Genomic DNA, 15226 nt, shown 5'->3' with positions numbered 1-15226 from the left:
CTATTTGAAAGTTAGCCATCATTTAGGGTTCTCTACTAGTATCTTCTCAATTGCATACTCAGATATGCCTCTAATTAACATCTTAGGAATTACATCAGTGAGAGTATGTGAGTAGCCATGACCTCCATATTTCATCAACTGACGTTTAGTATGTACGGTCATGAGCACCCAGAAGTTTGTCTTCATAGCTTTCATCCACCAGCACCCTGCAAAAATGTTAACATATTACTTGGCATTTGTCTAGCATTTTATATTTTTTGACTGCTTTATAACTATTTTTATTCATGAATCTTATTTTGCTTATGGTAAAAGATAGTGCCTACTTGTCATTGCATGTGTAGTAAGAGACCTTTAATAAATATTTTGCAGTGAGGATGATATTGCTGAATTCTGGTAGAGACAACATCTGGATTCAGGGCACATAAATCGATCACTCTTGCCTCAGCTATTTATGGCATAATGTCCCGAAACCTGCCTGAGGGGTTGCCTCTGATAGGTGATGCTGTCTTGAGTGACCACTTAAGCATACCACCAGTGATACTGTGATCTGGCTTTACATTCAGGTCACCTCTCTCCAAGGTCTGCTCCTTCCCAAATTTCAGCGATCTCTCTGTTCCCTCGATCTTTCTTCTGCATTTAAAATCAATGCATGTTAAGAGGTCTAGAGGACCAGACCGTTCATGCCTCAGATAAAGAAACAAGAGAAATGTTTATTAAAGCAAAAATTGGGTAGCTTTATGAGAAAGCTTTAAAGTAAACAGGACAGGCAAATTAGTAGCTTTAAAAATGGAGGGCAGATCTATCTTTCCCTAGTGTGCACGGGGAGCCTGAGTATTGAACAATCTTTGAAGTCGATGAGAATTCTGATTTAGTGGTAGTCTTTGGGGGTCGGGCTAAATTGGCCCAGAAAAATTTATGATATCTTCCCTCTGCCTCAACAAGATTTTTGAAATAATTAATAGGTTTCTTAATATTTTATAGATGGATGAATGAACAATAGCTTCCCAACCATCCAGCTCTGAAAATGATCTGAGAGATTCTCTCCAGTCTGCTTATTAGGATTGCCACTTTCTGAATGGGTTAACCTCAGAAAACTGCTGAGTGACAGTGACTGGAGTTGAACAATCCCTGCCATGGCTGAAAGAGTGTATTTGATGCCAAAAGATATCAATTTGGAGACAATGGAGATTTGGAGGAATACTTTGTCTGGATAGCAGAAGTGAACAATAGACGACTAGTGACTACTTCAGGGTTAAGTTTTCAAATGATCCCTCAATGCCCTCAGCTTTGGCTGGTGCAAAATCAGGTATGGACCACTCTGGTACACTCTGGTACAAAATCAGGTATGGACCACCATTACCAGCAATTCAAAAAGATATGATCTGTGAACTTTGGGAATGTGGTTTAAAAGATAAATTTGCAATTGTAGGTCAAATTCTTCACCAGCAGGCCAAGCAAACGTTTAGGCTAATCCCAGATACTCTAAGAAAACCTGGAAGCCGTGCCTAGCAAGTGATTGACAAGGCATATATCCAAAGAATTTATCATAGGATCATAGGTCTATAGCTAGACAAGACCTTAGAGGTCATCTAATCCAACTCCCTCATTTGCAGATGAGAAAACTGAGACCCACAGAGGTTAAGTGACTAGTCCAAGGTCATAAAGATAGTAAGTGGTGGACCTGAAATTTGAACCCAGAACCCCTGGCTCCAAGTTCAGCTTCCTTTTCTTTGTAATGCACAGTGAAATATTACTTATATATGTCTTAGTTAACCTGTTGAAACCCTTTCCCAAGTAGCTTAGTCTTCCAGAAGTTCTAGGGAGAATACCCTTTAAGGGGATTTATCTGTCTGGAGAATTTATGAAAAAAGAGAACTTCTCTCCCTCTCTCTCCCTCTCTCTCCCTCTCTCTCTCTCTCTCTCTCTCTCTCTCTCTCTCTCTCTCTCTCCTCTCTCTCTCTCTCTCTCTCTCTCTCTCTCTCTCTCTCTCTCCCTCCCCCCCCTCTCTCTCTCTCTCTCTCTCTCTGTCTCTCTCCCTCGCTCTCACTCTCCCTCTCTCTCTCTCTCTCTCCCTCTGTCCCTCTCCCTCTCTCTCTACCTCTTTCTCCCTCTCTCTCTCCCTCTCTCTCTTCCTTTCTCTCTCCTTCCCTCTCTCTCTCTCTCTCTCTCTCTCTCTCTCTCTCTCTCCCTCTCTCTCTCTCTGTCTCTCTCTGTCTCTCTCTCTCTCCCTCTCTCTCTCCCCTCTCCCTCTCTCTCCCCTCTCTCTCTCTCTCTCTCTCTCCTTCTCTCTCTCTCTCTCTCTCTCCCTCCCTCTCTCTCTCTCTCTCTCTCTCTCTCTCTCTCTCTCTCTCTCTCTCTCCAAATCCATATACACATATACACAATTCATATCAGTGGAAGAAATTCTCATGCCAAACTAAATTGGAGGTATTTACTTTATTGATATACTAACATACATAAGTATAGCTCCATTTGATGGCCAGAGTGTCAGTATAACTAACTAACTTCAGTAAATAAAGAATTGGGATGGCCCTATTCTTTTTCTGCCTCAGGCTTTTTGGGGCTCCTCCTTCTTTTGACATTGCTTTTCTGTTATCTGTGAAATGGGGAAAATAATACCCTTTTACTAGACAAGGCTGTTACAAGGCTAGTTAATGACGGCAAAGTGACTCCTTGGGTCACTCCTTGAAAGTACAGAAAAGCTACGGAAATAACAAAATTGTGAAGTAAAAGAGAATATGGAAATATCTCATGTAAGGTGAGGTATTTTTCTAAATAGATGCAGGGCTCAATTTGTACTCAGTCAGATATTATTAAGTCAAGATTCTTGAGGCTGCTAATCTCACATGATACTTCCATAAGAAAGGTACCAGTGCAGTCTTCCTAGAACAACGCTTTGGCAACTGAAGGCAGCAGCCAGGTCTTTTGTCACATAGAAAAGAACTTCCCCCACGCTAGGCCATTTTGTGGAATGAACAGGCCTGGCAGAGATGCCACCAGGAGGGAGGGACTACTACAGATGAGGCTAAAAAAAATTACAGTAATTATAGAGAGACAAATTAGTTAGTAATTTGCAAACAAATATTAGAGAGAGACTCCAAGTGTGAAAAGCCAGTGATATAATAAGATTTGAGAAATGGAGCATAAGATTGAAAACAGGTGTTAGGCATAGCACATTTCTGGTGATGAAAACCAGAGTCCAAGTCCACTGGTGCCCAGGCTTTAAAATTAGTTTGGACCTAACTAATAACTGTGGATTAGTGATGGAAATCAGGAACCCAAGGGACTGAAAATGGCAGGATAAAAGGGAGTTGTATAATGGACACGGGTTAACATGCCAAAATAAGTCATTCTAATGATTTCACCAAGAGCCCCAATTGGATAGGGCAGCCCAAAGCAGGGCTTCAATTTTAGTAAATATAATGGGGAAAAGATGAATTCCTCAAAAGATGTGGGGGTGATTTTCTTGCATCCCAGGTACATTTGAGTCAGTTTCCTTAACTTCTTAGCATCAATTTTTTTTTTTTTACCAAGTTTAATGTCTTGAACCCATTGGCTTAGAAAAGGAATCATGAAGAACTCTGGCTCATTTCCTGATACCTCCAGATGGATTCCCTCTAGGAATCACCTCCTATCCATACTGGGAGCTTTGAGGGTGCTTCCTTAAAGGCTCAAGGATAAAGACAATATTCACTACTACAAATAGGTTTTGGGAGAAGGGAAGCTAGTTGGCAAGAAATTAATCATTCTGAAAATCAATGTCCAGCTCAACTTACGTATCACTCACAATACTGACAATCTTAGGCTACTCACATCCTGGACCAAAGTATTCAAGGCTTTAGAATATTTGAAGGGAATGCTTGTAGAAATAAAATGTTCACCTTTCCTAAACACATTGGTAAAATGACTAAGGCAGTCAATTAACAGTCTGATAGATTTGACTGATTTGAAGAGTCATCAATTAAAAACCAACCAGCAGAAACAACCCAACACAAACAAAGTTAAGTGAGACAGTTAATTTGCTATTTTATACAATTAATTTCACTAGCCAAGGCAAAGAAAATATTTTCTTTGTTAGGCAAACCTAATTTTTGCTATGACATTAGGAAGGGGTTGATCTAGACTTGTTAGTTCATAACTACAAAATATAAACTGAACAGACTGTGGAAAAAATTAAGCTTAAATCAGTTTGTTGTCTGCTTTCAACAGAAAGAGCCATGACCCAAGTTAATAATTCAGCCCAGCTGTAGTCCCCCCATGTTCCAATGCCCTAAAGAAAAAGACTTTAATGCTTCCAGATCTGAGTGGTCTAAATGGAACAAGAGCAACATTGAGTGAGTAGACTCATGGAAATGATAATTTTTTTTTCCATAGGAAGCACTGTGGCACACTGGAAAGAATGGGATTCAGAATCAGAAGAACTGTGTTCAAATCATGGCTGTCATTCACTACCTCGTAACCTCTGTCAAGTCACTTAACTCTCAGAACCTCAGTTTCCTCAGCCATAAAATGACATTTTGATTAAATGGCCTCTAAATCTCTCATCTTATAAGATATTCCAATTGCCAACCAACACACATACTTTATAGCCTCATCTTTTTTTGTCTCTGCATTTAAGGCAGAAATATAAAAAGGCTTTGGTCCAAGACCCACCCACTCTCTTTTCCTTTTCATGCTGAGAACGTTAACAAGAACTAGGTCTCTATTCACCCCTGTGCTAGGCTTGAAAACATGTAAGTAGTTTCTTTTAAGGTCAGACTGGGAATATACGAGTTTGCAACGTCATCCTCCTGCTAGTTAATGAGGCATGATCCTCAGCTCCTTATTATCTCTCACCTCCCCATAGCAGATATGTTGCCTAGTGCTCTCCTTTGTAATGTCTCTCTTATATGCCTTCTTTGCTTTTTTGATGCTGCCACCACCATGATACAGGCCCTCATCACCTCAGCCCTGGATTATTACAACAGTTTGCTGGTTGGTCTCCCAGCCTCAAGTCTGTCATCAATCCAGGCCATTGAAGTGAACTTCCTAAAACTTTGGTTTGAATATGTCTCTCCTTCTATTCGGTAAACTTCAATGGCTCCCTATTACCTTCAGCATCAGATATAAAATCATCTGTTTGGTTTTTAAAGCCCTTCACTAGCTTTGTGCCTGGCACAAAGCAAATGCTTCATAAGAGCTTGTTGACTTGGCTTGACATGACTTGACTTGCTTTTTATTGCTTTTTGGAAAATGTTTGGAAGAAGGGTTTTGTACTGTCTTCTAAATTGTATCTCATCTTGGTGAATGCTCTTAATGAAGCACTAAAAGGTTATCTCATGGTGAATTATGATGCTGAGTTTATCCCAGAAAAAAGATAAACCAGTCTAGTTCAATCTTAGTGGTAAAGATTAGAAGTGCCATTTGGATGAACCAAGAGAGGAAGATCCATTTTGATTTCTTTCTCCAGCATGGTCATGGGAAGTTCTTCCTATTGATCAATCAACAAGGTAATGTCTATGTGCCAGGGTCTGTGTTAGGTGCTAGGGTTACCAATACAAAGAGAGATGCGAGATTCTTGGCTCAGTAAGAAGTCTGATGAAATTCAGTTTTACTCTGACAGTAACAATCCAAAGCACTTTTGTGATGCCTTGAAGACTATTTATGGACCAAAGACTTTTGATGTATCTCAACCATCAGCACTGATGGAGCCATACTGATCAGTGATAAGGATATGATCCTGGAGAGATAAATTTCCATTTCACACTGTTTACTTTTTTATAAAAAAAACTATGTAATGGGTACCACACATCATTTTCAAAGCTGCCCTGCTTTTCTGTGCTTTCTTCTAAGTTTTCATTTGTTCTCTGTTGTGAACTTTTTATTTTTTTCTCCTTCTCTCTTCACCCTACCCTAGAGAAGGCTACCATTAGACACAATATACACACACACACCTACGGGTGTGTGTATGTGTGTGTGTTTGTATATATGTGTGTATATATATATATGTATATGTATATATGTATATATATAAAACTATACTATATGTGCTTCTATTTAAGAGTTCTTTCTCTGGATATGGATAGCATCTTCCTTCATATGTCCTTTGCAGTTTATTTGACCATTTATAATACTTAAAATGACTTAGTTGTTCTAAGTTCTTCTAAGTTGTTCTTTAAAACAATATTGTTGTTACCGTGTAGTCTGTTCTCTTGGTTTTGTTCATTTTGCTTTTTGTTATTTCATGCAAGTCTTTTTATGTTTTTCTAAAATAAACCAGCTCACCATTTCTTATAGCACGGTAGTGTTCCATCACAATCATATACCGTAACTTGTTCAGCCACTCCCCAGTTGATGGGCAGCCCCTCAATTTCCAGTTCTTTGCCACTACAAAGAGAGCTGCTATTAATATTTTAGAACATATAAGTTCTTTTCCTTTTCCCCTAATTCCCTTGGGAAACAAACCTAACAGTGGTATTGCTAGGTCAGAATGTATATACAGTTTTATGACTCTTTGGGCATAATTCCAGAGTGTGCTCCTAAGTGGTTGGATCAGTTCACTGTTCCACCAATAGTGAATTAGTGTCCCAATTTTTTCACATCCCCTCTAACATTTGTCACTTTTTCCTTCTATCATTTTAGTCAATCTGATAGGTATAAAATGATACCTTAAAGCTATTTAAATTTGCATTTCTCTAATTAATAGTGATTTAAAGCAGTTTTTCCATCAGACTATATATAGTTTTGATTTCTTCATTGGAAAACTGTCTGGAGAGGATTTTGGGAAGATGGCAGAGTAGGTCAGAAAATTCCAAGCTCCCCAGATTTCCCCCCACAAATAAGACAAAATAATGCCTCAGGGCAAATGTAGAGTAGGTAAAAATAAATAAGAGTTGGGGCAGAACAGTAGTCCTCTTGGGACAACTGGAGAACATTGGAAGAAAACTGGTGAAGTGTAAAACACCTTCAGGCCAGTTCCACTGAAACAACAAGCGGCAAGCCCTGAGGCTAGCTGGTTTGGGAGCAAGCCTTGGCTCCAGCCACAGGAATTTTCATTTCCTGGACAGTGTGGGGAGTCAGGTATCTGAGCAGGGGAAGATTGAGGGAACCTCTGCTGATAGGGGATGCCAGGCCAAGTTGTGCTGCCAGACACAGCCCTGGGCAAGAAGGAATCAGCACACACCCAGTGAGTACAGAAACAGCAGGGCAGGGACACCCACTGGCTATGGACACTTACAGGAGGATAGAGTTCTTGGTTTCTGTTCCAGGCCAGAGGGGAGAACTGAAGGAGGATATGAGGCCAGAGGCACCATCACCCATACCCCAGAATTAGAAGCGATTACAATAATAAGCTGCTACAAAAAAAATGAGCAGGCAAAGGAAAAAGAACCCAACTATAGAAAATGACTATGGGAATGGAGAAGACCAGGAATCATCTTCAAAGGAGGATATTGAAGCAAAACAAAAGCCTCTCCAACCCCAAAGAGCAAAAACATCAAGTGGTCACCTGGCCAAAAAGAATTTGTAGGAGAACCTAAAAAATACTTTAAAAATCAAATGAGAGAAATTGAGGAAAAATTTTAAAAAATAAGAGCAACCCAGGAAAAACCAAGAAGATTGTTAAAAGAAAGTTAATCAACTGGAAAAGGAGATCCAGAATCTTAAGGAAGAAAATGACTCCTTGAAAATTAGAACTGGGTAAGGGGATGCCAGTGAAGTTATAAGAAACCAACAAATAATAAACAAAACATAAAGAATTAAAAAATAGAAGAGAATATGAAACATCTCGTAAGAAAAACAACTGATCTGAAGAACAGATGAAGAAGAGAAAACATAAGAATAATTGGACTACCTGAAAGCTACAATATAAAAAAATTTTGATACAATAATACAAGAAATAATTAAAGAAAATTGTCCTGAAGTATTAGAACAAAAAGGGCAAGAAGAAATAGAAAAAAAAACCTACCAGTTATCACCTGAAAGAGATCCTCTGAGGAAAATCTACAGGAATATCATGGCTAAAGTCCAAAACCCCCAGCTTAAGGAGAAAATATTATGAGAAACAAGAGAAAAACAATTCAAATATAGCAGCACAATTAAAATTATACAAGGCCTACCAGTGGCTACACTAAGTGACCACATGTCTAAAGCACTATATATCAAAGAGCAAAACAACTGGGGTTGTGACCAAAAATGTCATACCCAGCAAATTTTAGCATAATCCTGAATGAGACAAAAGGACATTCAATGAATTGCCAGACTTTCAGGATTTTATAGCAGAAAGACCTAAACTCAATAGAAAATTTGACATAGATCCAAAAGAAATACAAAGTAAACATCAAAGACTAATTGCAAGGGACTCAACAAGGACAGACCGTTTACTTTTTGTACTAGGAAGTGTAAACTATATGTTTAAGATTGTAATTAGTAATTGGGTAGTTCAAAAGAAAAATTGGGGTAGAGCTTAGTATGATGTGATTCTAAAAAGTGATACCATCTAGGAAAAGGTAAAAAGAGTAATTATCTTATACAAATGAGTGTGAGGAAGAGCTGACACAGAGGAATTAGATAGGGGAGGAGGGCTGGTAGTTCTAGAACCCTACTCTCACCAGAAATGGGTTAAAGAGGGAACAATACATACATATTTTGAAGGGTATAAAAGTCTTCTAAATTCAGAAAGAAATAAAAGGCCAAGGGGATAGGGAGTGGGGAGAAGATAAGGGAGAGATTTTTAGAGGGAACCCTACTCACATCATATCTGGGTTGAAGAGAGAACAACATATACATTTAGAAGGGAATACAAGTCTTCTAAATTTATAAAGAAATAAGAGGATGAAGAAATAGAATAAAGGGGGTATAGAAGGATGGGAATAGGATAAGGGGGGTATAGAAGAGTGTCTAGATTAATGGGAATGGGATAAAGAGGGATAAGTTGCTTCTTATAGCTTTAAGGAAAAATCTCTTTGTATATATGCTTTCAAGTACTTTCTTTAAAATAGAAATGAGTGTTGTATTTTATTAAAAACCTTTTCTATATCTATTGATATAACAACACGATTTTTGTTACTTTTGTTATTAACATAATCAATCATGTCAACAGTGTTCTTTATTTTAAACCATCCCTGCATTCCTGGTATAAATCCCACTTGGTCACAATGTGCAATCTTTGTAATATACGGTTGTAGTCTCCTAGGTAGTATTTATTTTACTTAGGATTTTTGCACCAATATTCATTAATGAAATTGGTCTATAATTTTCTTTTTCTGTTGTTGCCCTTCCTGGTTTAGGTATCAGTACCATATCTGCTTCACAAAAGGAATTTGGTAGGATTCCTTCTTTGCCTATTATTCCAAATTATTTAATATTGGAATTAGTTCATCTTTAAATATTTGGTAGAATTTACTCGCAAATACATCTGGTTCTGATGCTTTTTTCTTAGGAAGCTCATTTATGGCCTGTTCAATTTCTTTTTCTAACATAGGTTTATTCAGATATTTTATTTCCTCTTATGTTAATCTAGGCAGTTTGCATTTTTGTAAATATTCTTCCAATTAACTTAAATTGTTAAGTTTATTGGCATATAATTGGCAAAATAACTCCTTATTGCTTTGATTTCATCTTCATCAGTGGTATATTCACCCTTTTCATTTTTAATAGTAGTGATTTGGTATTCTCTCTTTAAAAAATCATATTAACTAATGTTTACTATTTTTTTTTATAAAGCGAACTCCTAGTTTCATTAATTAATTCAGTGATTTTCTTACACTCAATTTTGTTAACCTCATTTTTAATTTTTAAGGTGTCCAATTTGGCATAGAGGGGATGTTTAATTTGTTCTTTTTCTAGCTTTTTAAAAAAATTGCATATCCAGTTTACTGGTCTGCTCTTTCTCTATTCTATTGATATAATCATTTAGCAATATACAATTTCCTCTGATTTCTGATTTTGTGGCATCCCATAGGGTTTGATATGTTGTCTTATTATTGTCATCCTCCTTAATTAAATTATTAATTGTTTCTATAATTTGTCCTTTAGCCCATTCATTCTTTAAGATTAGGTTGTTTAGTCTCCAATTAATTTTTAATCTGTATTTCCATGGTCCCTTATTGAATATAATTTTCATTGCATTGTGATCTGAAAAGGATACATTTAATATTTTTGCTCTTTGGCATTTAATTATAAAGTTTTTATGCCTTAATACATGGTCAATTTTTGTAAAGGTGCCATGTACTGCTGAGGAAAATGTGTGTTGCCATTCAATTCTCTCCAGATAGTTATCATATCTAGCTTATCTCAGATTCTGTTCACCTCCTTAACTTATTTCTTATTTATTTTTTGGTCAGATTTATCTAATTCTGAGAGGGGAAGATTAGAAGTCCCTTACTGTTATATTATTACTATCACTTTCCACCTATAATTCATTTAACTTTTCATTTAAAAATTTAGATGCAATAGAATTTGGTGCACATAGGTTTCATATTGATGTTGTTTCATTTTCTATGGTACCTTTTATTATAATGTAGTTTACTTGTCTGTCTCCCTTAATTAAATTTATTTTAGCTTTCGCTTTGTCTAAGATAGTGAATGCTACCCCTGTTTTTTTTTAAATCTCAGCTAAAGCATAATAAATTCTACTCCACTCCTTTATTTTAACTCTCTATATATATATCTCTCATGTTTAAATGTATTTCTTGTAAACAACAAATTTTTTGGTTCTGATTTTTAATCCATTCTGCTGTTTCCATCTTATGGGTGAGCTCATCCTATTCACACTCAAAGTTATAATTACTAGTTGTGTATTTCCCTCCATCCTATTTTTCCTCTCTATTATACTTCTTACCCTCTCTTTTTATCCTAATCCTCCTCACATGTCTGTACTACTTTCCTAATCTGCACCCTTTTAAAGAATCACTTCCTTGTCCTCTCTCCTTACCTTGCTATTCCTTAATCTACCCATCCCTCTAAGTATCCTTCCTTTATCTTCTCCCCCAATCTCCTACTTTTTGATATGTACCTCCTTCTAAAAGTCCCTCCCTTATCTTTTCCCATTTAGAAGCCTTTTATACCCTTCTAGATGTATATATTATTGCCTCTTAAACCCAGTTATGATGAGAATAAAGTTCCAGCACTCCTAGCCCTCTACCCCTACCTACTTCCACTCCAACAGTTCTTCCATTCATACTTTGTTTGTATGAGATAACTGCTCCATTTTACCTCTCCCTACCCAATTTAATTTTTTAGAATCATCCTTCCATACTCAACTCAATCCCAAGCCTTCTATTTATGTATGCTCTTTCAAACTACCCAAAGCATGATAACATTCTTACGAAAATAGATAACATTTTCCTATATAAGAAGTAAACAATTTGACCTTTACTGAGTCCCTTATAATTGGTCTTTAATGTTTTCTTTATGTTTCTCCTGGGTCTTATATGTTGAATTCTCCATTGAGTTCTCATCTTTTTGTCACAAATACCTGAAAATCTTTCAATTCATTAAATATCCATTTCTTTTCATTCAGGATTGCACTCAGCTTTGCTGGGTAAGTTATTCTTGGTTTCAAACCCAGTTTCTTTGCTCTTCAAACTCTAATGTTTCAGGCCCTTCATTTTTTTAACGCAGAAGCTGCTAGATCTTAAGTTATCCTGACTGTAGTTCTACAGTATTTAAATTGTTTTTCCCCCTTTATTGCTTGTAACACTTTTTCTTCAACCTGGGAGCTTCAATACTTGGCTATGATGTTCTTGTGAGTTTTCATCTTGGGATCTTTTTGAGGTGTGATTGGTGGGATTTTTTTTTCTATTTCTATTTCACTCTCATTCTAGAACTTATGGCAATTTTCCTTAATGATTTCTTGTTCTAGATTCTTTTTAAAAAACCATAACTTTCAGGTAGTCTTATATTGCCTCTCCTCAATGTATTCTTTACAACAGTTGTTTTTCTAATGACAGGTTTTACATTCACTTCTATTTTTTCATTCTTCTGATTTTGTTTTTATTATTTCTTGGTGTTTTCTAACATTATTAGCTTTTCCTTGCCCAATTATATTTTCTTCCTTAAGTTTTTTGATCTCTTTTTCCAATAGTCTTGAATTTCTCGGATTGCTCTTATTTTTTCCTTGTTTTTCCTCGACCTCTCTTATTTGATTTTTTAAGCCCCTCAAGGTAGAAGTAACTTTTTAAAATTCAGTATTTTCTGAGTATGAACCCAGATCTTCTCTTTCCCCATAGTAGCTATCTATGGTCAGGTTCTTTCTCCTTTGCTTACTCATTATCATTATCATTATCAGTATTATTTAGCAGCATCTTATCACAGTCAGGTTGTAGTCCAGGTTGTGGGGAGTGATGCCTCAGGCTTCAAGTATTTTGGTGCTATTGTTTTCTAAGCACTGTCTGAGGACCTACTTTGGGTACTCTTCTCTGCCCCTGAGCCATAGCTAGGTTCCCCAGTCATGATGTCACCACAAATGCTCTTGCTCCCTGCAGTGCCTCCTGGGGCTGCAAACTTCAGCTCTCCTATCTGCCCTAGAACCAAAACCAGGGACTCTTCTCTTCTGCAAGTGCCCACAGCCAGCAGGGTCCCTTCTGCTACCACACTCACGAAGTGTGTGCTCGCTCGTCCTCACCCATAGCTGCAGCCTAGGACTGTGTCTGGTGAGCACAACTGAGTCCAGCATCCTGTGACAGCAGAGAGTCCTTCAATTTTCCCCCACTTAGCTGCCCAGCCCCCATACCATGAAGTGAGAGTTCCTAAAGCTGAGGCTGCCCCCAGGGTTTGTTTGTTGATTCAGCAGAGTTACCTGGAGGTATCTGCACTTCCACTGGGACAAACCTCTGCCCCTGGAGGTCAGATCTTTCCTAAGTCCTCTTAAGTTGTCTTAGGAAGATGACTTTTAATTATTTCTGTCACTCTAAGTTCACTTTGGGATGATGTTTTGTCTTGTTTGTGGGGGAAATTTGGAAAGCCCAGTATTTTCTGTCCTACTCCACCATCTTCCCAGAATCCTCTCCAAAAGCAAGTTTTTAATGCAATTAGGCTCTTCTCATGTGGCAAAGTGCCTACTGTTGATTCCATTCCAGCAGAGATCTACAAGGCAGGGGGTCCACTGCTCATATAAAAGCTGAAATCTTCCAGGTTATATGGCAAGAGGAGGTTATTGCCCCCAGGAGATCAAGGATGCCTCTATTGTCCATTTCTATAAAGGAAAAGGAAATAGATTGTTTTATGACTATCAAAGCTGGTGGTGGTGGGGAGGTCTCTCTCTTAGTCATTGCTGGCAAGATTCTTGACCGAGTCCTCCTTAATTGGCCAATCCTTCACCTGTAAGATGGTTATCTACCTAAAAGCCAGTGTGGCTTCAGAAAGGGCTGAGGAACTGTAAATATGGTGTTTGTTCTTTGATAATTCCAAGAGAAATGTCAGGAGTGGAACAGAGGTATGTACACAACATTTTTTGATCTGACCAAGGCCTTTGATACTGTCAGTTGTGAGGGCTTGTGGAAGATCATGGTGAAATTTGGTTGCCCAGAGAAATTCACCCATATTATACTCATGATGGCATTGCTTGCACAGGTTCTGGATAATAGACAATGCTTTAGTGCTTTTCCAGTTACCAATGCAGTGAAACAGGTTTGAGTGCTTGCTCCCATGCTATTTAGCATGATGTTTTCAGCAATGTTGTCAGACGCCTTCAGTGAGGATGAAAACAGCGTCAAGGTCAGCTCCTGCAATAATGGTAAATTATTTAACTTGGAAATGCTATAAGTTTAGATAAATTTTAAGCAACAATTTTGAGAGAGGGGGGTCTAAACTTGTGATTTCATTGGCATGGGAAACTCTCAGTATAAAATCTCCATCCACCAATGCAAGTAAGTAACTCTTCTATAACTTGTAGGCTTAGTGAGTTGACTGGTGTCAATGAGCAGTTAAGTAACTTGTCCCCAGTTACACAGCTTGTATGTTCCAGAGGCAAGATTTGAACTAGTCTTCCTGTCTCCAATTCACGATAACATACTACCTCTCTTATAAAGCACTAGCAAAATTGTCCTTCTCTCAAAGTCAGTGGTTCAGTGTGCCTATTCTTTGATGAACCTGGATCCCATAATTAGATAGATGTAATATTAAAAGAGCTTAGCAAATGAGATAGTAGTAACCAATTATATTTTATTTGCCTTCTTATTCACTTGTCATCCAGCATGTCAATTTCTGGGTGCAGTTGGTAGTAGAGCAGGACTGTACCAAAGAGATCATACTCTAAGCAACATCCAAGTTGGGTAAATTCTAATAGCTCTTTCAAAAAAATCAAATATAGTCCTAAAGGTAATGAGACAGAAATACTATTATCAAGACTTTTATATATAAGAGGTTTCAAAAATTCTATAAGCAACTATACCCATTAAAAATTTCAGGATATAGTCAGTCAACAAACATTTATTAAACATCTACTATGTTCTAGGCGCTGTGCAACATACTGAGGATACAAAGAAAGGCAAAAACCAGTCTCTGCTCTCAAGGAGCTCACAATTTAATGGGGAAGATGATATGAAAACAACTAGGTACAAACAAGCTACATCTAGGATAAATTGGAGAAAATCAACAGAGGGAAGGCATTAGAATTAAGGGGGATTCGGAAAGACTTTCTGTATAAAGTGAGATTTTAATGGGGAATTTGAAGGAATCCAGTGAACCCAGGAAGCAGATGGAAAGAGAGAGAGAATTCCAGGCATGGATTCAGTCAATGAAAATTTATGGAATTGGGAGTTGGAGTGTCTTGTGACAGGGACAATAAGGAAGTCAGTGTTGATGGATCACAGAGTAAGTGAGGGTGAGGAAGGAATGAGAAGACTGGAAAGGTAGGAGTGAGACTAGAGTTTATAAGATATGTTGCCAAAGTAGCCTGCAAAGAACTTGGAAATATATTGGATATTGGAGGGTGAGAAAGGACGAAGAGTTGAAGAGGAAATCAAGGTTGTGAGCCTGGGTGAGTGGGAAGATGTTCACACCCTCAACAATTACAGAATTGCAGATAATGAATTCAGTTCTGGGCATGTTTAGTTTAAGATATTGATGGGACATTCAGTTCTCAGTGTCCAAAGGCAGTTGGAGATGTGAATGTGGAAGTTAGGAGAGATGTTAGGGCTGAATAAGCAAATCTGAGAAGGAGCACAGAGATGATAATAGGATCCATGGGAGCTGATGAGATCACTAAGTGGAATAGAATAGAGGGAGAAGGGAAGAGGGCTGGGAA

The 15226-nt window shown here is 37.8% G+C and overlaps 1 protein-coding gene across 1 annotated transcript in view; it reads right to left on the bottom strand.

Annotated features, from left to right (window-relative positions):
* PTER (phosphotriesterase related) overlaps nt 1-15226 on the bottom strand; it is a 46757-nt gene continuing 31531 nt past the window's right edge. The window contains 3 exon segments of the mRNA XM_036760518.1: nt 1-156; nt 158-206; nt 14163-14268. Of these exon segments, the coding sequence (XP_036616413.1) occupies nt 1-156; nt 158-206; nt 14163-14268 (311 nt within the window).

Source organism: Trichosurus vulpecula, chromosome 5, assembly GCF_011100635.1.
Source record: "Trichosurus vulpecula isolate mTriVul1 chromosome 5, mTriVul1.pri, whole genome shotgun sequence".
NCBI classification, from domain to species: Eukaryota; Metazoa; Chordata; class Mammalia; order Diprotodontia; family Phalangeridae; genus Trichosurus; species Trichosurus vulpecula.
Note: the sequence above shows the minus strand (reverse complement) of the source record. Positions and strands in the feature narration are given on the sequence as shown.